We start from the raw sequence: 22,212 nt of genomic DNA, 5'->3' as shown, positions 1-22,212 counted from the left end.
AAAGCCTTTCAAAATTGCATCCCAGACACCCATTTGAAGCTCCTCAGCCTGTTGATAAGCATGTCTCCTAACTTCAGAATAAGTGCAGTGGGATCAATGCGCCCCCAAGACAGACGGAAGGAATTCCACACACTCCTGGGCGCTTCACGGCCAACTACCAGCCACCAAAGCCTAAGCTGAACCTGGGCCTCCTCCCCAGGCTCTAGATGTAGAAATGGCCATGTGGTTCCTTTCCGCCAAAAAAAGTATTTTGTGCTTGGTGCACAAGTACAGCTGGGGGTGGAAAAATTATGAAAATTAATTCTAATCAAAATTTTTGGTTTGTGAGTTTGCAGTTAGATAAGAGAAACAAGGAAGCAAATGGCCCCTCCGTTCTATTACCCAAGCAGGGGCTCCCCCTGCTGGAAATCTATTTTGAAACCCATAAATTGTAAATGTCACCTTCTTGAATTACCTATTTGGTAGTAGAATAAGAAAAGCACCCATAATTTAAACTTTTAAGACTGATATCATCTATCTACATAGGTAATGAGAGCTTTCCCAATACTTCTGGAGCTAAAATAAACGAAAGAACTTCAATTTGCTTTAGTATGAATTGCTTGAATATAGAATGGTACTATAAATCTTAGGAAAATGCCACTAGAGAATGCTTTGTTGTTGTTATTGTTAATTCGGCAGGGAAATACAATTGTCTTGGGAAATACCTAACAGAACCCAAAAGAGCAAAGAAAGTGAAAGGAGTGATTTTGTACTCAACACCCTGATTAGGACGATTAGGAAATGTTTCTTGGCTGCAATTTCTCCGAGATGTGGACTCATTGCATATTTCTTAGAGATTTAGGTCCTGACTAATCATGTAGGTGCTTCAAAGTGATTGCCATACCTCTCCAACTCTTAAACCTGCTTGCTTGAATGAGACAAATCAACATGGAAGATTTTATATCCTAAATCTCTGATGCAGTAACAAAGCTTGGGCATTTAAAAATCTTATATTACCTTGGCTCCATTTGAAATTTTTTTTAAAAAAAGGAACAATATAAATTCCAAATAATATAATTTGAAATTCCAAACATGTAGATTTAAGTTTTGGAAGGCACAGACTAGATTGTGAGTGATACAGTCTAAATGGCATTATCAGCTATGTCAAATCAATAGATCCATCAATTGTGACTTGTCTTGCAAGTCACAACAGTCACTGGTAAAAAAAGTGCACACGTGAAAACTGCAAAGTGTACAGAAAATGACTCTTTCCATAGAATGACCAACAAAACTAACATTTTATCTATACTAATAGAGACTGAGTTTATATCAAATTAAATATTTCCATCCTCAACACACACATAGACACACATGCACACTGACACTCATGCAGTCTAACCAGTTGGAAAGCTTGAACATCAAAGTGAGAAATCAAGATTCAATTCAACATTACTGAGTTCCTTCTGTGGACTCCCTGGGAGATTTATAACAAGGAGCCATAGCTAAAAGATTGTAAAAGGTAAGTGCATAAGGTATGTTCACAAATAAACGTTTAGAGTGTGAGTTAAGTAGTTTATTCATTTTTACATTGGAGATCCATGACTCCATTAACATTTTGACTTCTGATATATTCCAGTTTAGAAAAGTGTTCTCCCTCATGGAGCATATAGCCTGTTCAAAGCTGGACCCAGGCAATCTACTATGGTATTGTAGATAATCAACAAAAATGTACTGAATTAAGTTGAAATGAGTAGAATTATATTGAAATATTGTCTTATAGGCAGTTTTTATCATTTTACAATGCATTGTGATTTTATTCCCATTTTTATAAACATTGTTCTACATTTTTAATGTCTGGTATTTTATTTTATGTATAAATCATCATTTATTTAAATATACTTTTATTATTGTTTCCACATTTTCCTATTATAGACAACTCTGCAAAGAATATCTTTGAAGCTAAATCTTTGCATATGGCCTTAACTATTTCCCTAGAGTGAAATCCAATAGATAGAATTGCTAGGTCAAAGAATATTTTCATATGTAATAATTTTGATACACATTCACAAACTGTCCCCAAGGGAGGCTATATCAATTTATAATCCTATACTAATGTCTCTTCTAATTTAGTAGCCACAAAAAGAATCTTAATTTTTAATTTTTGATTCATGTTTGGCACCTTTTATAATTTTTCATTTGCAAATTACCTGATTATAGCCATCCATTTTTCTATCAATATGTTCATTATTTCTTATTCATTGGCAAGAAATTTTTATATTCAGTATCCTAAATAAGCATCCACTGATATATGCATTAGAAACATTTTCCTATTCATTTATTTGTATAATGAATATTTAAGTGTCTACAATGTACAAATATATATACCAAACTCTATAAACAACATGGGAAAAAAATCAGGTAATTTTTAAAAGAACAAAAATATGACCATTCATAGGCTCCTAAGATTCCACATTGAACTCCAAGAAGAGATCAAGTAGCATCTTGAGGTGAAAATTTGTGAGCTCAGCATTTCATATCCAACCAATGCAGCTATTCAGGTAACAGAAGTCCATTTTCATTTATTCACAGATTCAGAAAACACTGAACCCACATTTTCTCGAAAAATTAGCTGAAGATGTCCTCCAACAAACTAAAAGATGAAGCACATGTAAGAATTAAGGAATGAGGAAGCCATGGTATGAAAATACTGGCGAACGGAAAGCCATGAGAACAGTGATAGTGAAACATTTGCTGATACAGTTACAAACTTACAAAAATGATTGTTAGTGTTACAACCTATTTCCAAGTATATGTATGTGACAGGGTACAGGAAATGCTACCCCTTTGGGGTACGTCGGCATACGGAGTATTTTAAACTGAAGGAAATTGAGAAAAATGCAGAAAAAGGTCATTCTGACACTCTCTCTTGAAGACCCTCCAGTGACAGGTGTCCTCTCCTATATCCACAGGGAAGAAATGTTACACAGAGAGGCCAAGAAGAATCTGAACAAACAGGATTTGCTAAGTTCCCCCAAGTTTATTACCGTTAGGTCATACCCCTTTTTTGGCCAATCATATTCTGTACAACTATCCATTCTTCACCAAATCTAAGCATAAAAATACACAGTTTTCTCTGGGTGTTTGGGCCTTCATTTCTGAAGGCTCCCATGTCAGGTAAGACTTTGGTAACATAAATTTGTAATATTTTTTTCTTATTAATCTGTCATTGTTACAGGGGTGTTAGCCATAAACCTTGTGATGGGTGAGAAAAAAGATATTACTTTTTATCCCTAAAAATAGTAATATGAATTTTAAAAACCCAGTTCATCTTAATAAAAACTGAAAAATGGAGAATATGGGGGAAGGGGTGAGAAGTGAGATGAGAGGAAATGTGTATATGACACTTTCCTATTTCGCAGACGTCTGAGAATCAAGTAAACATAGGTTCGAGAGCTTGGAAATCCAAATGTAATGACTGATACAAAACAACATACAAGACATATATCCTCCAAAACACTGAAGAAGAGATCGTAGCAGAGAACACACAGTCTGAGCCAAAAGCGGACATTAAAAAGATGTTTAATATTAAAAGCAAAGTAAAGATATGAGCACAGGAGTATCGAAGAAATACAGACAAAAGAAAATGGGATGACAATGTTATATTCATAGAAAATAAAATACCGGGAAAAAAACATTAGAACAAGCAGGGCCATGTTACATTCTGCGAGGTGTAATTCAGACAAAGATATAGTCATAATTATTCCTTATACAATAACTATCATAGTATCAGCACTAAAAAAGCAGGAAATTATTAGAGATCCAGGGAAGAAGGGACAAAGAAAAATAATAAATTGAATGAAAGCAGGAAGGGAAAAGCAAGAAATATAAGAGTGCTAGTGATCTAGAAAGAACTCTGTGAAATTGATAAATATAATATTTTTCAATAAAATAAGAGAGAGAAACCATTACCAAGAAGAATCAACAGAAAGAGAAAACACAAATATGTAACACTGGGAACAAGAAAATGGATACAGGAGATTTAGAATAACTATTAGAAAATCCTGTATGACTTCAAGAAAATAAAATAGAAAATCTGAATAAAATATATAATTTCCTAGAACAAATGAATTATCAAAATAAATCAGGAGTTCAAGTGCTTAAATAGGACACAACTCATGGGACAAAAGTTTGAGAAAGGTGTCAGAGTCCTGTTCTTTAGCTGGTAGGATAACTATCCAAGAGCCACGGAGTTTTCCCTGATGAGCTCTAGCAAATTGTCAAGAAAACCAACAACACCTACATTACACAAGCCCTTTAAGCACACATCTAAAAGATAGAATGGTTTCCACTCATGTGACAGCCCTAATGTAACTCTAAAGTTAAAACCTGTTAAACACAGCATACCAAAACCTTAAAAATAAATCTCATTTATAAATATAAACACTAAGAAAAGCCATAATAAAATGCTAGCAAAAAATTTCCCACAATATGTCAAAAGAATAATGAACTAGTAAGAAGTCACTTTTATTTTGTTAAAAAAAGAATGATTCAATATTAAGAAAACTATTGATAAGATTCATCACAGTAATTGGTTAAAGATAGAAAAATAAAACAATGTTCTTGATAAAGACTAAAAAAATTGGTAACATTTAATATAAATTATGGTTAATCTTCCTGTTGTGAATTGAGAAATATGTACTTACTGAAAAAAAAAATTTCTAAATAACTAAATTATAAGCACTAGCATTCCCATTAAATTCAGGGGAAAAAAAATAAAATGACACCCACTATCCCAGCTATTATTTGGCATGTTCTAGAAATTCTAGGTAATCAATAAGGCAATTAAAAAATTAAGAACTATCAATTTGGGAAAGGAAGAAGAGACAGATACATTATCTCTTTTTTTCTGCTTTTGCTCATGCTGAGATTATTTATGTGAAAAGCCAAGATAGGAGAAATATTGGAGGAAAAAAAGACGATTCGTAAGGGAACCAAGCATAGAACAGGTTTAGAGAAATCAATTGTTTTCCGACATGCCCACAATAACCAACAATAAAATACAGTGAAATAAAATCAATTCAAAAAAGCCATAAAACATGTAAATTTCTAGAAATAAAGTTAATATATAAGATATTACATTTATTAATGAAATTCATTAATATATAGTTATTTTTATGATGAAGAAAAAAGTTCACTAGAGTATAAAAGAAGAACTGAATAGAGTTATTCATACTTTATCTACTTAAGAAGGTATCAATCTTACTCCAATTAATTTATAAGTTTACCATAACTCTTTCAAAATAGAAACTGAATTTTCATTTCCAAAATGGAAGGACCTTCTGTACAGTAGCTTGCAGCAGATAAATTCTTCTAGGGCTGAGAATTACTGGAAAATCTGGATAAAATTTAAAAAAAAAATCTGTTTGAAAGCATCAAGTATCTCCAAAGCCAACACCAGGACCTGAGAAGCCGGTAGATCAGAGAGAAGAAAATCCATTGAAGTGAGCCCAAACTCTTTCCTGAATTTCCCCTTAAGGAATTTGCCAATTGATAAACAACAGACCAAGAGCTTGAGAAGTCCAGAAAGATGCTAACAGCAGAAAAGCCAAGCACAGTTTTCAGCACCTAAAAGCGTTAGGGAAACAAAATTGGAGTTCAGGCATGCATGACTGGAGAACGTGATTCTGGAAAGAAGAGACAAATGCAACCAAGCAAGCCTGGTATCCTGAGTGAGCAACTATTTCCCTCAACGCATTTGCCATTTTGCAAACAAGACACTCCCAGAGTCTGGAAGCAGAGCAGAAAGCAGCTGCTAAGAGGGCAGTTTCTAATCAAAACTCCATTTCTGTAAATTCCTAAGATTGAAATATTTCTCAGAAGTGCTCAAGGATGGAAAATAAATGTCATTGAAATAATCCCCTGGGAAATCCAAGATTCTGTTAGTGAAGAAATATGTTAACTGTTCATCTCCAATATCCTGTTTTGCTTTATACTGCTCAGAAGGAATAAAAATCTCATCCCTTTAAAGAAAATAACCCAAACCACAAAAATAAAAGGTGTATTAGTTTTTAAACTGAAAGAAAAGACTTAATAAGAGAATTAGGAACATCTGGAGCAGACAGCTGTCTCTTCTTCTTTAACAGCTTTATTGAGATATAATTCTCATACCATACAATTGACTCATTTAAAGTACACGATGCATTGGTTTTTAGTACATTCACATTTGCGAAAAGAGGGGCAGCCATCACCACAGTCAATTTTAGAACATTTTCATCATCTCAAAAGGAAACATCGTACCATTTAGCTATTACGACCTTACCCTCCCATCCTCACTCCACAGCTCTAAATGACACTAATCTACTTTCTGTCTCTATAGATTTCTCTGTTCTGGGTATTTCATATAAATGGAATCAAATGTGGTCTTTTGTGACTGTCTTCTTTCACTTAGCATAAAGTTTTTTTTTTTTATTTCAGCATATTATGGGGGTACAGATGTTTAGGTTACGTATGTTGCCCTTGCCCCCCACCCCCAAGTCCAAGTTTCAAATATGTCCATCCTTCGGGTGGTGCGCATTGCACTCTTTGCGTATGCATATACCCATCCCCTCCTCCCTCCTCCCCCCTGCCCAACATCCAATAGATGTTATTCTTATATGTGCACTTATGTGTTGATCAGTTAGTACCAATTTGATGGTGAGTACATGTGGTGCTTGTCTTTCCATTCTTGGGATACCTCACTTAGTAGAATGCATTCAGCTGTATCCAGGAGTATACAAGAGGTGCTATATCACCATTGTTTCACTTAGCATAAAGTTTTCAACGTTCATCCACGTTGTAGCATGAATCAGTACTTCATTCTTTTTTATGCACAAATTATACATTATTATTGTAATGTCCTAGCATCATTCCAGGCATCAAGTAGTGTTTATCCGTTCATCAGTTGATGGGCTCAAGATGATGCAGGAAAGTGACTCCCAATGCCGGAAGCCACTTGCACTTCAAGTGGGTCCTTGGCTTCACATAAGAAAGAATTCGGGAGCCAGCCAACAAAACAAAGTGAAAGCGAGATTTATTCAGAAACCATAGAAAATCAGAAAGTCTACTCCACAGACAGAGCAGAGGAAAGTTCTCTCTGCAGAAGAGAACCAGGCCCCTGGCTCCTGTTGTCTTTCTGTTTAAGCAACGGGCTAAACAAGGGGAGGAATATTCATGGCGGGGCCACGTTCCTCCACCTTCTTGGTTCTAATCTGTTGGAACTTGCCCTGCCTTCATCTTGTTTTCATCAGGGCAATTAGAAACTTCGTTTTGAGACTTCCTGGTTTAGTAAGGTAATGTTGCAGCAATGCCCAAAGCAATGCCATACCCAAAGGTCGTTTCCACCTTTTGGCTATTATGAGTAATGCTGCTATAAACACCTGTGTACAAGTTTCTCTGTGGACATATGTGTTCATTTCTCTTGGGCATATATCTAGGAGAGGAATTGCTGGGTCACATGGTAACTCTATGTTTAATCCTTTGAGGAGCTGTCTTCTAAAGCAGTTGCACCATTCTCATTCCCAACTGCCATGTGTAGGAGGGTTCCAGTTTCTCCATATCCTCACCAACATGTGTTATTATCAGATTTTCTGATTCTAGCTAACCTAGTGGGTGTGAAGTGGTATCTCATGGTTTTGATTTGCATTTCCCTGATAACTAATTACTTAAAGCGTCTTTTCATGTGCTTACCAGTCATTTGTGTATCTTCTTTGGACAAATGTCTTTTTAAGTTTTTGCCCATTTTTGATTGGGTTATTTGTCTTTTTGTTAAAGTGTAAGAGTTTATTATGTATTCTGGGCACAAGGCCCTTATCAGATATATGATTTGCAAATATTTTCTCACGTGTAGTAGGTTGTCTTTTCACTTTCTTTTTTTTTTTTTTTGAGACAGAGTCTCTCTCCATTGCCTGGGCTAGAGTGCGGTGGCATCAGCCTAGCTCATAGCAACTTCAAACTCCTGAGCTAAAGCAATCCTCCTGCCTCAGCCTCCAGAGAGGCTGGGACTACAGGCATGCACCACCATGCCCCGCTAATTTTTTTGTTTCTATTTCTAGTTGCCTAGCTATTTTTTTCTATTTTCAGTAGAGATGGGGTCTCGCTCTTGCTCAGGCTGGTTTCGAACTCCTGCCTTCAAGGGATCCTCCTGCCTCAGCCTCCCAGAGTGCTAGGATTATAGGTGTGAGCCACCACACCCGGCCTTCACTTTCTTGACAGTGTCCTTTGAAACACAACAATTTTTAATTTTGTTGAAATTCAATTTATCTGCTTCTTCTTTCATGGCTCATCCTTTTGGTATTATATCTAAGAATCCTTTGACAAATGCAAGGTCATAAAGATTTACCTATGAGTTTTCTTCTTAGGTTTTTATAGTTTTATCTCTTACATTTAAGTCTTTGTTCCATTTTGAGTCACTTTTTGTATATGGTGTTAGGTAAGAGTCAAACTGCATTCTTTTGCATGTGGATATTCAGTTGTCCCAACACCATTTGTTGAAAAGACTATTCTTTCCCCTTGGATGGTCTTGGCACACGCTTGCCAAAAATCAGTTGGTCATGATATGTGAGTTTATTTCTGGACTTCCAATCCCATTTCACTTATAAATATATTGTCGTGACAGTACCACACTGTCTTGATTACCATTGTTGTGTAGAAAGTTTTAAAATCGAGACATTTGAGTCTTGCTACTTTGTTCTTCTTTTTCAAGATTTTTTTAATTAGTCTGGGTCCCTTGTGATTGCATTTGAATTTTAGATTCAGCTTGTCGATTTCTATAAAGAAGTCAGCTGGGATTCTGATGGGAATTGCACTGAATCTGTAGAACAGTTTGGGAGCACTGACATCTTAATAATGTTAAACCTCCCAATCCATGAACATGGGATGCTTTTTTGAGTATTTAGATCTTCTTTAATGTCTTTCAACAATATTTTATGATTTTCGCAGCATAAGTTTTACATTTATTTAGTTAAATTTATTCCTAAATATTTTATTCTTTTGGATGCTTAGTAGATTTGTTTTCTTTATTTCATTTTAAAATTTTTCATTACAAATATAGAAATACAATTGATTTTTATATTAACACTGTATCCTGCTACCTTGCTGAATTTGTTTATCAGTTCTAATAGTTTTTTAGTGGATTCCCTAGGATTTTCTATATACAAGATCATGTTATCTGTGAATAGAAGTAATTTTAAAGTTCTTTTCTAATCTGAATGCCTCATATATTTTTTTATTGCCTAATATAATGTTAAATAGAGGTAAGAGCAGACATCCTTATCTGATTCCTGATCTTAGAGAGGAACCATCTAGAATTTCACTAATAAGTATGATATTAGGTGTGGATTTTTCATAGTTGCCTTTTATCAGGTTGAGGAAGTTCCCTTTTATTACTAGTTTGTTGAGTGTTTCTATCATGAAAAGATGTTTTATTTTGTCAAATGGTTTTTCTGAGTCTATTGAGATGATCGTGTTGTTTTTGTGTTTTATTTTGTTGATACGATGTTTTACATTAGTTGATTTTCAGATGTTGAACCAAACTTGTATTCCTAAGGTAAATCCCACTTGTTTACGGTGTGTAATGCTCCTTATATGAAGCTGGAATTGGTTTGCTAGTATTTGGTTAAGGATTTTTGAGTCCATATTCATAAGAGATACTGGTCTATAATTTCTATTTCTTGTGATGTCTTTGTTTGGTTTTGATATCAGGGTAATATCAGCCTCATAGAGTTGGCAAGCGTTCCCTCCTTTTCTATATTTTGGAGGAGTTTGTTAGGAATTGGTATTAATTCTTTTTTAAATATTTGGTAGAGTTCATCAGTGAAGCCATCTGGGCCTGGGTTTTTTTTATTTGTAGGGAACTTATTTTTATTACTACTTCAATCTCTTCACTCATTATAGATCTATTTAAATTGTCTATTTCTTCTTGAGTCAATTTCAATAATTGTGTCTTTCTAAATTTATCCATTTTAACTAAGGTATCTAATTTGTTGGCATACAATTATTTATAGTATTCCTTTATAATTCTTGTTGTTGTTGTTTCTGTAAAGTCAGTCTATCGTCCCCGCTATCATTGCAGGTCTCCGAGGCAGTTTCCCAAGGCAGTGAAACTGGACCATGGGTGAGAGATTAGTAACAACCATGTCCACAGAAACTAGCAGCAGATAAGCTGTTTCTACTTAAGTGTTTTATTTTAACACTTTTCTGTTCTCGGTAGAATCCATGAGTTACATGTTGAAAGTAAGGCTCAACTGTCAATTGGAGTTGGCGTAATTTTTCTGGAGACTAAGCTGATAATACCTATTAGATTTTTAAAAATATGCCTGCCCTTTGTCTTGGCAACATCTTTATCAGGAATTTAACACTTGGACGCACTTTAAAAATTCACTAATATTCATGTATAAGGATGTCCACTGAAACATTAATAAAAATAGGAACACAATCAAATGCTTATCAATAGGAGGCTGGTACATAAAGATTTGTACAGCAACACAGTAAAATACTATGCAAAATTTTGAAAGAAAGAAACAGTGCTCATTAAAAAGAATGAGGTATATGCTAATATAAAATGATCTCCAGTTTTTATCATTGAGTGAAAAAAAAGGTACAGAACCAAGTGAGTAGTACGAACATCTTTGTATAAATTTTTGAAATACATAAATAGATGTATATATGTGCGCATTTTTTCCTGGAAGAAATTATAAAAAACTATGTCTTATAATTACCTTTGGCAAGAGATTATGGGTAGGTGGGAAAGAAACTTTCAGATTTTATTTTTCCCTCTAGAAATGGTTAGGATGTTATAATCTTGGATGTATTTTACTTTTTTAAAATGCCAACAGGGTTACTTAGTTGGGTAGGAAGATCTGGGGACCATTTTTGGTTTTCTTCTCTGTTCTTATCCATATTAATTTTTGATGAAATGTTATAAAAGACAGCCTATGAAATTAAAACAGATGCTTTCAAAGTACAATCTTGTGAAATAAAATTCTTAGTTTTCTTAATCACTTAGTCTCATATGGCCACCTTAAAACTATCTTAGTCAAAACCAGAATAGTGGGTCACTACTGAAAACCTCAGAAAGGAGAAGCCCTTCTGTCACAGATGCCCAAAGACAGGAGAACATGAGGTGCCTGAAGCTGGCTTCCCTCTGGGCCCTTGCTACTCAACGCATGGTCCACGGACCAGCAGCCCCAGCGCCACCCAGGCCCTAACTGGAAATGCAGACTCTCACCCTACCCAGACCTACTGGATCAGAATCTGCATCCTACAGGACTCCCAGGTGATTTGTCTAGGTGATTTGTTAGCAGCTTAAAGTCTGAGAACTCCTGGACCATCTCAGAGGTTTCATCCTTAGTTACATGCTGTAGGCACCAGATGTGTCTTTAAACCTCTCAACATGGACTCACAGAATCTGAATCTCCAGCGTGGGCCCCTGCATATGAGATTCCAATGTGCAGCTTGATACTGAGAACACCCCGTAATAATCAATATTTCCTTCTTCCGTGCTCCTCCAAACACACTCCTGTCATAACATTTGTGAAAACCACTCTAATTCATGGAGTGCTCTCTAGGGACCAGTCACTACGCTAAGCACTTCACCTGTATCACTTCCTTTTAGTCCCTGCAACCCTGTAACCTCGGCATTGGCCTCCCCATCTTACAGATGAGAAAACTGAATCTTAGAGTTTAAGTAACCCTCCCAACCCTCTGCAGCTGACAAGTAGGCTGCTTAACTTCTGTGCTCTTAACTCTATTATAATATAGTCACCGGTTTGCTTGTATCTCTCACTACAATGTGACCTTTCAATGTTAAGAATTATGTCATTCTTTCTTGATCTCTGGTGCCCAGTTCAAAATAGGTACACAATAAATATTTAAGAATATCAAATGCACCATTAGCTTGATATATTGCAGAGGCACAATAAAAGGTCGATGAGTAAAAATATGTATGCGTGAGACACGGCCCAGAAACCTCGAGCCAATGGCAAGGTCGGCCCTTCCCCTCCCTCGGGATGGTGTTAGGACCTCGCTTGGTGCCAACTAACATTTTATCTGAAAGTCTGGCCTCAAGTCCCCATCGTTCAGACCTTTCACCATGTCATACCTCAAGGTCAGGGCTCCGTACTGCTCATGCCAACATTCCCGGTGTATCAGGGCGGCTCATGGCATGCATCTGTGCTTCCCATGCAAGGCATCAGAGAACAGAGCACAAGAGAGGGCTGAGCAGAATGAGCATTCCAGGCCCTTCCGGTCCACCCCCCAGCTTCTGTTTCGGCTACAATTCCCAACTCTCTCCAGTCAGCAGACATTTGCACAGATGTCTGAAGGTGTCACGTGTTCCCCGTAGCCTGCAAAACAGCTATGATTTCAGTTCCTTAGCACCATCCTGCAGCCCAAATCACCACTCAACTTTGTTTGCCACTGAAGCTCTTCACCCGACCCTGACACACACCTTGTCCCCATGCCCAAGTCCCCACAAAAACCCAAGAGAGATCAGTAAGTTACTCTGATGTTTATTTTAATGCATCTTAGTCCACACAGTTGGTATAAAATCAGAAAAAGCAAAGCAAAAACAAAGGTCTGGAGTCTTAGCATCAGAAGGGCACCGTATATACATCTACAGTTGGTGGCCAATATGGGTCATTGCCAGACAGTCCTTGGAGGCACAGAACAGCCTAGATCCAGCCAAGCTCTGGGAACTCACAGTCCCAAGGGGTCTAGACACTTGTCCTGATGCTCTGACCGTAAGAAAAAACTACAGGAGTGAAGAAAGCTTTACGATTTACTCATTATGGTAATAACAGCAGCCTAGCTAGGTACAAAAGCAGTTATAAACCATTTATATTACACAGAATTATTCAGGTCTCCGTTCTATTTTACGCTGTAAAATCGTTAATTGAATCTCCAGTGAGTCGTTTAGATGATTAGTGATAATAAGGAATGGTAAATCCATAGCACCATTTCACAGATTTGTTGTCACCGATTCGCACTTAGATGCGTGACCGAGATACCCCACCTGCAAGGGCAAGTATTCCAAAGCCGCAGCCGTGTTTTTGCCGAGGGCTCCAGTTTGGGCACTTTGTCCGTGCGTGAGAAAGGCTTCACACGGAGCTTTAGGCAGCGATGTTTCTGTTGAATGCACGGGGTCACCCACAGTAGCAGGGCTCTTGGCCATGCGGGGTGTACCCACACTTTGGTTTGCTAAATGAGGTGGACTGGGAGGGAGGTATCTTCTTTCAAATGAAGGGGAGGGGGGCGAGACGGAGTTCTTTTGTTTGTGGGCAAAACGAATAAAAACAAAAATACTGAGCGTGATTATACTGTTAGGATGTAAAGTTCCTTAGCTACTTCTTTAAGGTTCAACACGAGGCTGATGGTCAACATAAAAAGCAAACAATACTATGTACATATATGTAAAAAGTGTTATAAATAGGTTTTATAAACCGTAGATATATACATCTTCAGTCAACAGCAACCCCCCCCACAACTGCTTTCTATTTGGTTTGGTTTGAGTTTGGGTTTTTTGGCTAGCTCTTTTTTTCTGTTTTCTGGTTTCCTTCCTCCCTTCCCCATGTACGCTCAGAGCCTCAGACTGACCGTCTGGGCGCCTCATTCGCGTTTCCGCAAGATCACGTAGATGACGCCGCTGAGAAGGGCCAGGGGGAAGGCCACCCAAGCCAGGATGTAGGCAAAGCCGTAGGAGTAGTCGGAGTTGAGATGCCATTCTGGGTGCCTCACCGTGTAGATGGCCGCTGCGCTCATCACGCACAGACCTGGGGAAGGAAAGGCACAAGCTGGGTGAGGGAGAGTTCACCGTGGGGCGCACCCCCTCCCCCGCCACCTCCAACGCTGACAACACGTGCAGGAAGCATATTTCTAACTCTGGAAGGAATCTGCTTCCAGATCCAGAATTGAGAGGAGGCGGCCGGAAAGTATAGGAGCAACGACAACAGCTTGCTCTGCGCTTCCAATCTTGGCCACCCAGGCCATAATCTTGAGGGTCTTTTCACTTTTTCTGCTCCATTTTTCTTTCTTGAACTGTCACCACTCCCCAGGCCACATGAGGTGACCAGCAAGCATTCAGGTTGCAAGACAAACCAGGCTGTCTCTTTTCAAGGGTGGTTGGGTGTGGGAGCCCCCGGAAACCCGTGAACCACCCTGCAGATGAGTGGTGGCGTTACCCAAACCGGGGGAAGTGAAATGCACTTCACCATTGCTAGAGTCGGGCCGCAGCAAGAGCACTGGTCTCCATGCAGACCACAGAGCGCCGGTGCCCCTGGCAGGGCTGCCACATAAGAGATGGAGCATGCCATACCCATGGGCACTGCTGGGCAGACGGAGGAACATGCGCAGGGGGACAATGAGGGGAGGGGGAAACGAGGAGGATGGAGACAGGTGAGTTGGAAGCAAGGCTTCAGAGGAGCAAGGCTGTCGAGGGCAAATTCCATTTCACTGGGTGCCCCCAGGATGAGGTCTGAGGACCAAACAGGGGCCCAAGGGCATCAGATGCACAGGTAGGTCAGGCCACCCTTCCTGGCCCACCAATGCAGTCCTTTGGTGTGTAAGAGAGAAGAAAGGCCTCCACCTCGGGCCTTGTGGGACAGCCAAGCTCAAACTGGTGGCTCAAGCCCACGTGACAGTCAGCGTCCCCCAGCAGGGAGGGGTCTGGTGATGTCAGCACCCTAGCCTGGAGCTGCACAAAGCCCAGTCTGTTCCCTCCTAAAAACAAGGTCTTTGAGAAGCTGTGAGTGACTCTATTATAAACCCAGCATGCCGTGTGGGATTCATGTGGTTCCAAAGCTCCAAATGCCCCCCTGGGCCACCTACATCTAACCTACGCTGCTATTTGGGCTGCTATTTTACTGGACACTGTAACTTTGTTTGACAAAGTGCAGAAGTGGGACTATGTCACATTAGCCACCCTGATAAGATTGTCCTTCTGCAACTCAGAGGAGAAAACTCCCACTCGATTGGCCCCTGTCGACAAAGCCACACAATAGTCTTGGAACTACTGTGGGATGGGATCCAGGACCTGCCACCTACACAAGGCTCAGGAGGCAGCAAAGATGTCCCTGTCAGGAGGGGAACCAGAGCTGGTGAACTGCTGTTTGGGGAGAACAGCAGTTTGACGTGCTGGTGACATACTTTATTTGCCGTGGGGTCTGGGACCCTCAACTATCTTGCCCTGCTGCTCCACGGCTCACCTCTACAGAGTGCTAATTCTTGTCTTTAAGACATAGTGAAGTTGTCTCTTGAGTTCTGTCTGACCTACCTAAGGAGGGCAAGGCTATAAAAAGGGAAACATGGCGTGTAAGAGAAAGCGGTGTTAAGAGAGTGCTAACAGGGCAGGACTACGCTTATCGTGCGGGCGGGGCTCTCAGACGGGGTGTTTGACCAGCGCAGGAGTGAAAAATGCCTCACTAGCTGACGGGACCAGCTATAGCCCAATCTCACTGGCAAAGAGAAAACATCGGGCTCCGTCCTTGACCAAGAGGGACAGAGAGAGGCAGGATGCACAAGTGCAGTGACTGACCAGACGGCTGACATGTATGGCTTTCGCCCAAGTAGAGGCTCAGAAATGAACGACTCTAAGCTTAACTGCAATAAGCAATACACTTGGATATCTACAAAGCCAGAGAGAGCATTCGTACTTATCATTACTGTTGTCAGGACACTGATGTCTTAGGGATATGTTATTACCAGGCCATCTGTATGGAAAGCAACAGATGGACCCTGAAACACAGAAAGAATGAAATTCTTTGGCTGGGTACCCTCCATCTGCAGCCCGGAGCAGTTGATGTCATGCAATAGTTGTCTCCCAAAGCCAGCTATTCTTCCTAATAAGTGGATCATGACTCACTTTCTCAGCAACCAGTGGGTGGAGATACGTCATCAAAGTCCCCCTGGTGAGGGCAAGCGAAGCCCTGACATGCAGGCAGACATTCTGCCTTTCCTGCAGATGAGCAATCTGCTCTTCGGCAGTGACCTGGACCCCCTGGGAGGGACGTGAGTCTGGGCATGGAGGTCAGCTGTGAGTGGAAATACACTGACCCCGTCCACACAGCAAGAAAGTGCTGGGCCTCCAGGTCACGAGTGTCTCTACCTGTTCCTGGATGGCTGGCTTGCAACAACTCCCTGAAAGTCCTCCCTAGCGCCCTTGTGAGGAGGAGGTCTCCAGCCAAGCCCCCTTAACAGCAACTGCAACCCCGAGTGAGTGATTGGAGCACGGAACCTTGGAAGGGAGCCCCCAAAGGCAAAGGGAGCCACGGCGATTCCCGCTACTTCCCCATCATCTGCATTCCCCCTGGTTCAGTAAACATGTAATGAGTGCCTACTGCATGCAGGCACTGTTCTAGATGTACCCAGATAAATGCGACAAGGCCCCTACCTTCAAGATGTGTCTGCCCAGAGACAGACGTACCCACAGACACTTTCAATGTAGCGTGACGGAATTTTGAGAGAAGGAGAGAAGCACACCAGGTGCCCCGAGAGCACAGATGGGCAATGAATCCCAACCGGGGCACTGGAGAAGCCACACGCAGTCTCGCATGACAAGCCGAGAGCTCCCCACCAGAAAGAGAGGGCCTTCGAGGGCACACAAAAGAGGCTGTGATGAGAAGCCTCTGAGGAACCTCGAGCGAAGGAGAAACACGATCCGATGTGTGTTTCAGGACGCTCGCTCTGGCGGCAGTGCGGGAGAAGGATTTAGGGGCGGGGACAAGGCAGGTGGCTGGAAGGGGCATGAGGAGAGCTTTGCATAGACGTGCTGGCGTTAGTGAGCAAAGACAAAGGAAGCGGGCACAGTGCCTACCAGGGATGCCACATGTGTTGGGACGTAGTGGCGGACTGGCCCCGGGCTGAGGCAGAGGCGAGAGGCCGCAGCACTGCCCGGTGTGTTCTCTCGGCAGTGGGAGCATGGGGATGTCCAGGAAGCCAAGCGAATAAGGTCGCAAGGAGCGAGCCGCCGGCAGTGTTGAAAGAAATGGCGCAAGCCAGCAGATATCAAAGTGCGCCTTGGAAACCCCCACAAACGCACCTGGCTGAAGGCCAGAGTGCAGCTGCTAGGAAGCGATGTCAGGGAGACCGCCAGGATGGTCTGGGAAGGCCATGATGACAGGCTGAGGAGCGAGTGCCTTCACCTCACCCCTCCTCATCCTCAGCGCAACGAGGAGGGCGGGGGCTGTAAGACTGTTCCCCTGAGAGCGTCGGGCTGCACGTGTGACTCACACAGAGGCTTCTCTGTGCTTCTGGCAGTCTTTACTCTTGCATTCACCGGACCCCTGCTGCCTGGAAAGCCACCCACACACAGACCCTGCTCTGGGCATGGCGGGGAGACATCCAGAATGACTCACTCCCACGAGAGCTGCTAAATATGGTGTCCGACGTGAGCCACGTTTCAATCTCCGGACAGAAGGGCACTGTACTTGTATTAATCCCCCCAAATTCTTTTATTCTAAATGCCTATATCTGTATTGATCTGTCTAAAAATAAAATCCAAAATGAAACAAAGTAAATTTAAAAAGTGAACCTCACTCAGAAGTCCCCACTATCTTTTCTGCTCAAATGGAACCACACATTTGACCTGCGTCTGGTTCCTCCAAGGAAAAGCAATTATCTAATCATCCAACCAATAGTTATTCAGGGCCTTCTGTGTGCTCTGCATGGAGCCAGTTGCTGGGTCTAAGTAGGGAAATAAATCAAAACATGCAAAACTTTCTTTCTAGGTCTGTATCTATACGAATTCCTTGATGGTTTCCCATCTAGTGTAACCGACCCCATAGAGCCGAGGAAAGGATAACTTCATCCAGAAACAGATGGCTATAGGTTCTGAAAATAAGAATGGCTCCAAAATCCAGATACAGGATGAGGATGTTCCTTCTCTGAGAAGGAGGTCTAGAAGACTCTATAGCCCATGAATGGGATGAGTCGTCTGTGAGGGAAATGTCCCGGAAGACTTTACAGTGGGATTAGAGCCAGCTTAATGGCTACACCAGTGGTTCCCAACCCTGGAAGCACATCAGAATCACCCAGGGACTGGCCCCAGAGCTCAATGAGACCCTCCAGAGATGATGCTTGAGCACTGGCATTTTTTAAAAAGCATCCTAGGTGATTCTGATATGCAGCTCAGGCTAGAAAGCACTGAACTGGAGGAAGGCGCCCTTTGATATGCACCCAGGAAGCAGCCAACCTAAGAGAAGTATGTAATCAAGACAAGACAGTTCTTAGCTGTGAGCCTTGTGGCTAACTGGAGAAGGGATGATGTGGCAAACCAGGGAGCCCTCTCACCACACAGAGAGCTGTAATCTAGAGCAGGGAGACGGAGCCCGAGCCCTGCGCACCTTTCAACCTGCCTTTCCTGCAAAGTTCATGTGCATGCTCTGTAAATACCACAGCTGGGCCCCCGAAGGGAAGCCGGTGCAGAGATAACCCAGCCTGGAACAGCCACTTGGGAGACTCAGCAGAGATTCAGGGCGTTTCCACTTGAAATGCACTTGCCCTGCACGGAAACCAGCTCCTGTGGAAGGCACACTCTTAGATTTCATATCCCATGACTGTGGGGCTACTTTCTTCTTCTTTCTTTCCTTTCTCCCCTCCTACCTTTCTTTATTATGTCTTTTGTTTTGTTTTAGCTTTTCTGACTTCTTCCTTGATGTTAAGTAGTCACTTCCAAGGTTTTCACTAGTTCTAGTCTCCAACAACCCTACCCTCATTTGCTCTCTAGTTACTAGCTTCTTAATAGTCCCTGAATTGGGAAACAGCATGACAAAGTTCATTTAGAACTGTCACATGCTAAAGGACTCAGGAGATCTCTGAGTAGAGTTCCTAACTCTTTCAGTTCTTAGCTTTAGCAGAAAGACCCTGCAGCAATTTCAAATGTAATATGCCAGAGAGCTGAGGTTCCTAGAGGACCAACTTTCAGATCATTTGGACTGGGGTTGACAACAAAGGGCAGAACATTCTCGGGACTTGTAAATTACACTGTTATTTTAGCTCATTTCTAATTCAAGATAACTTCCTATTCAAACAGGGGCCGCTAAACTGACCAGCTGATAGCTAAAAACTAGGTCTGTCTGTCGAGAGATAAGCAGCTAGATCTGAAAGGGGATAAGAGAGGAAGGGATCATGTGCTTTCACATCAGAGGTGTTCACAGCACAGTTCTAAACACTTATATGGAGTTCAGAGAGCAATCAAAGCAGTGAGATGAGAATAAATTAGTAAATACATTTTGGAAGGCTAGAAAATCTTGATACCTAAGAGAGTTTGGCTGAACTGAAATATTTTAACACACAGCAGTGCAGTTACTTGTGTGACTTAACGGTTCTTATCTCTGGGCTGAAGTTTTGGCCTAAAATGTTGTTAAGGAGATATTGTTTGAGAATTTAAAGCTGAAATATCTCAGTGGGAAGAATGAAGATGAAGGTGCTGCCTATTGCTCCTTCAACAGCATCTGAACTCTCCTCAGTCCCTATAGTTAGTGTGACGACGTCCGATGGTCCAGGTTCGTGTTCACCACAGATGCTCGGGAGCTTCAGAATAATGAAGGTGCAAATTTGCACTTCCCCTCCAATGAGGGTGATCAGTTCCAATGAAGGACAACGTGAAAACAAGGGCTTCTGCCTTGGATGTTGTGTTCTTTAACATTTTTGGTGGAGTCTGTGTCTCTAAATATGAGGAGACATGCCCAGCAATATTCAACCCGCATTGTGTGGAAGTGTAAGCACTCAATCGTCCCATGAGCTGGGTGACCTGGGCCTACATTTACCTCTCCTGGGCTCAGTTTATTCATCGGTAAAATAACAAGCTTGTATGGATTAAACATAAACATGTTATAAAAAAAAGTCTGGCCTGTAAGTCCATATAATTATCTAGAGGACACAGTCACTGATGCAATGGATATGATCATCATTCGATTTGATATCAAACCATGAGTGAGCAAAAGAAGAAACCCCAGAATACATTACAGCTTTCTTTATCCCATCTGAAAATGGAGCATAGCTCTTCACTTCAATGTACCTGGAAATGGTATCTCGTTGCATAATTAGTCACTTAACAGAGCTGGCAGCAATGCAGGAGCTTGGGCTTGGTATAATAAAACCTGTGCAAGTAGCAAAGCATCGTTTGGTTTTAAAATCCCCAAACCATGAACATTGAAATGTTGTATTTAAGTGTTTAACGGGGAGTGGCTCTTCAGTTTACTTCCTTTTTCCAGGAAAGGGTAACTCTCTGGCTTCTAGAAAAGGTCGCCAACACTCCCCCTCAGGCCGTGTCTTCCCATATGACCCTGCATAAGGCATCGTATCTGCCCATCCATGCAGCAAGCACGCACGGGCTGCTCTCAGCCTTCCGATGACTGCCCCTGAGCACAGGATGGTGACGTGGCGCCACGGGCGTCTGACAGCCAACCAAAACAAGAGATGCTGCGTCCTCTGTCTTCTCAGGGGGCCAGAATCCAGAGCATCTCCCAGTACCCAGAGCTTGTGATTTATGAACTTGGACTACAGAATCCACCAGAGCAGCTGCCTCTTACTCCTCTCCAAGGCCCTGCTGGCTCAGTCCACCGGCAGTCGACAGCCCGGGGGCTGGGGGGTGGGGAAAGGAAGAGCCAAAGAAGCAAGACACCGGCTAGAATCCGGAGACACTGTGCATGTGGATAACCTCTCCAATGAGGGAAGCTGAAGACAGTTTAGGGAGGAGATGAAGGAGACCATTCATGTGTTTTCATGTGTTGTCATGTTCGGAAATGATGCATGTTACCCAGCAGTGCAAATGAAGACATCAGAGGATGACAAGAGTAAATCAAAGCCCAGTAGAACCTAGCAACTAGAGTAAAGAAGGGCAAGAATTTATCGGTGTCACTGCGTCACAATCTACAGCCAGAAGACACATACAGAAGACACATGTGCCAGCTCTCAGCACATGAGGGCCATTTTCTACACTGAAGCAGAGGTTTCTTGGGCATAATGTAATCCGCAGGCAACAGCCCTCGAACTTGGCCTTTGCTCTACCGACATTCTCAGTATTTACCTCTGATTATGTGTCCAGGTTTAGCTTCATTCCTGATGATACAACTGGCTTGGGTGGGGACCTTCCCTCCAGAGCCTCTCAGCCCTTGTTCACATACACCCCATCCCTGGGAGAAGTGGAGAGCTCCCAAATTCTAAGACACATGTACACACGCACACGCACACACACCCCTCTGCACTTTACGAAAAGCGTCCACCGGGCAGACTCACAAACACCAGTCACTCTGGGGTGACATCCTTCTACTAAACAACTCATTCTGCAGGCTTGGACAGGCCCAGCTGCCACTCTGACTTGCCCACCCACAACTTACCAGCAAGGATCTGAAAGACTCCAGTGATGTAAAACCGGCCCCCTTTGGTGAGAGTGAAGAGCTGGCAGAAGAACAGGAACAGGGACAGAACACTGAAGATGACGGACAGGATCATGGTGGCCTGGACAGACTGCAGCCATTCTGTGGGGAAGAGACACGTGGTTAGGAGAGCTGGCCACAGCCAGGGAGGGCTCTGCCTCACAGGCAGCAGAAGCCCTCTCTCCTTAGCAGAACTCGGACAATTTCACTTTTGCCCTCTAAAAAGTCAGTCTTCATTTCAAAGTTTCTTTGGGAGAAAAAAATACATACATATATATATATATTATATATATATATAATGCATGTTTAATTGTGGACATTTTAGGAAAGGGCTGTAAGAAAATATCTACACTCTTACCATTAGGGGTTAAACTCAAGTTGAAATATATTGAATTTCCTTCCAGCATTTGTGCTAGTGTGTTACTTATGGGTATATATTAACGCATGTGTTACAGAGGGCCTGGGCCTCACCCACTGTCTTTCCTCTTCTTGCCCTCGGGGGTCTTTTAAGGGCTTATCAGAACTCCTATATGCCAGGAAGAACAGTTGAAAACCACTGTTCGAAATATCTGTATCCCCCAAGATGTAAAGATCAAGGGAGTGGCTGCTGGAGCCCAAACTAATTTTTTAGAGGAATGGAGGAAAACACTGATAAAGCAAGGTACGCTCTGTATGGGTCTGGAAGGCCATTTGCTTGGCCACGCCATGTGTTTTGTCTTGGTCAGTCTTGACCACGGCCATTAGCCTCTGCACAGCGCAGCTCGTGCTCAGCAGATCACCAGATAGGATCGAGGGTCACACTTCCTTATCTCTGTTGAACTGCAAA

At 41.9% G+C, this 22,212-nt stretch overlaps 1 protein-coding gene across 1 annotated transcript in view; it reads right to left on the bottom strand.

Moving 5' to 3' along the window:
• Positions 1-12,510: 12,510 nt before the first annotated feature.
• PMP22 (peripheral myelin protein 22) overlaps positions 12,511-22,212 on the bottom strand; it is a 29,135-nt gene continuing 19,433 nt past the window's right edge. Inside the window, exons 4-5 of the mRNA XM_012651416.1 lie at positions 21,348-21,488; positions 12,511-13,784 (exon numbers count right to left, since the gene is read on the bottom strand). Coding sequence (XP_012506870.1) covers positions 13,621-13,784; positions 21,348-21,488 — 305 coding nt within the window. The 3' untranslated portion in view covers positions 12,511-13,620. The remainder of the gene's footprint in view (positions 13,785-21,347; positions 21,489-22,212) is intronic.

The sequence above is a fragment of the Propithecus coquereli genome, unplaced genomic scaffold (genome assembly GCF_000956105.1).
Source record: "Propithecus coquereli isolate 6110/MARCELLA unplaced genomic scaffold, Pcoq_1.0 Scaffold355, whole genome shotgun sequence".
NCBI lineage: Eukaryota > Metazoa > Chordata > Mammalia > Primates > Indriidae > Propithecus > Propithecus coquereli.
Note: the sequence above shows the minus strand (reverse complement) of the source record. Positions and strands in the feature narration are given on the sequence as shown.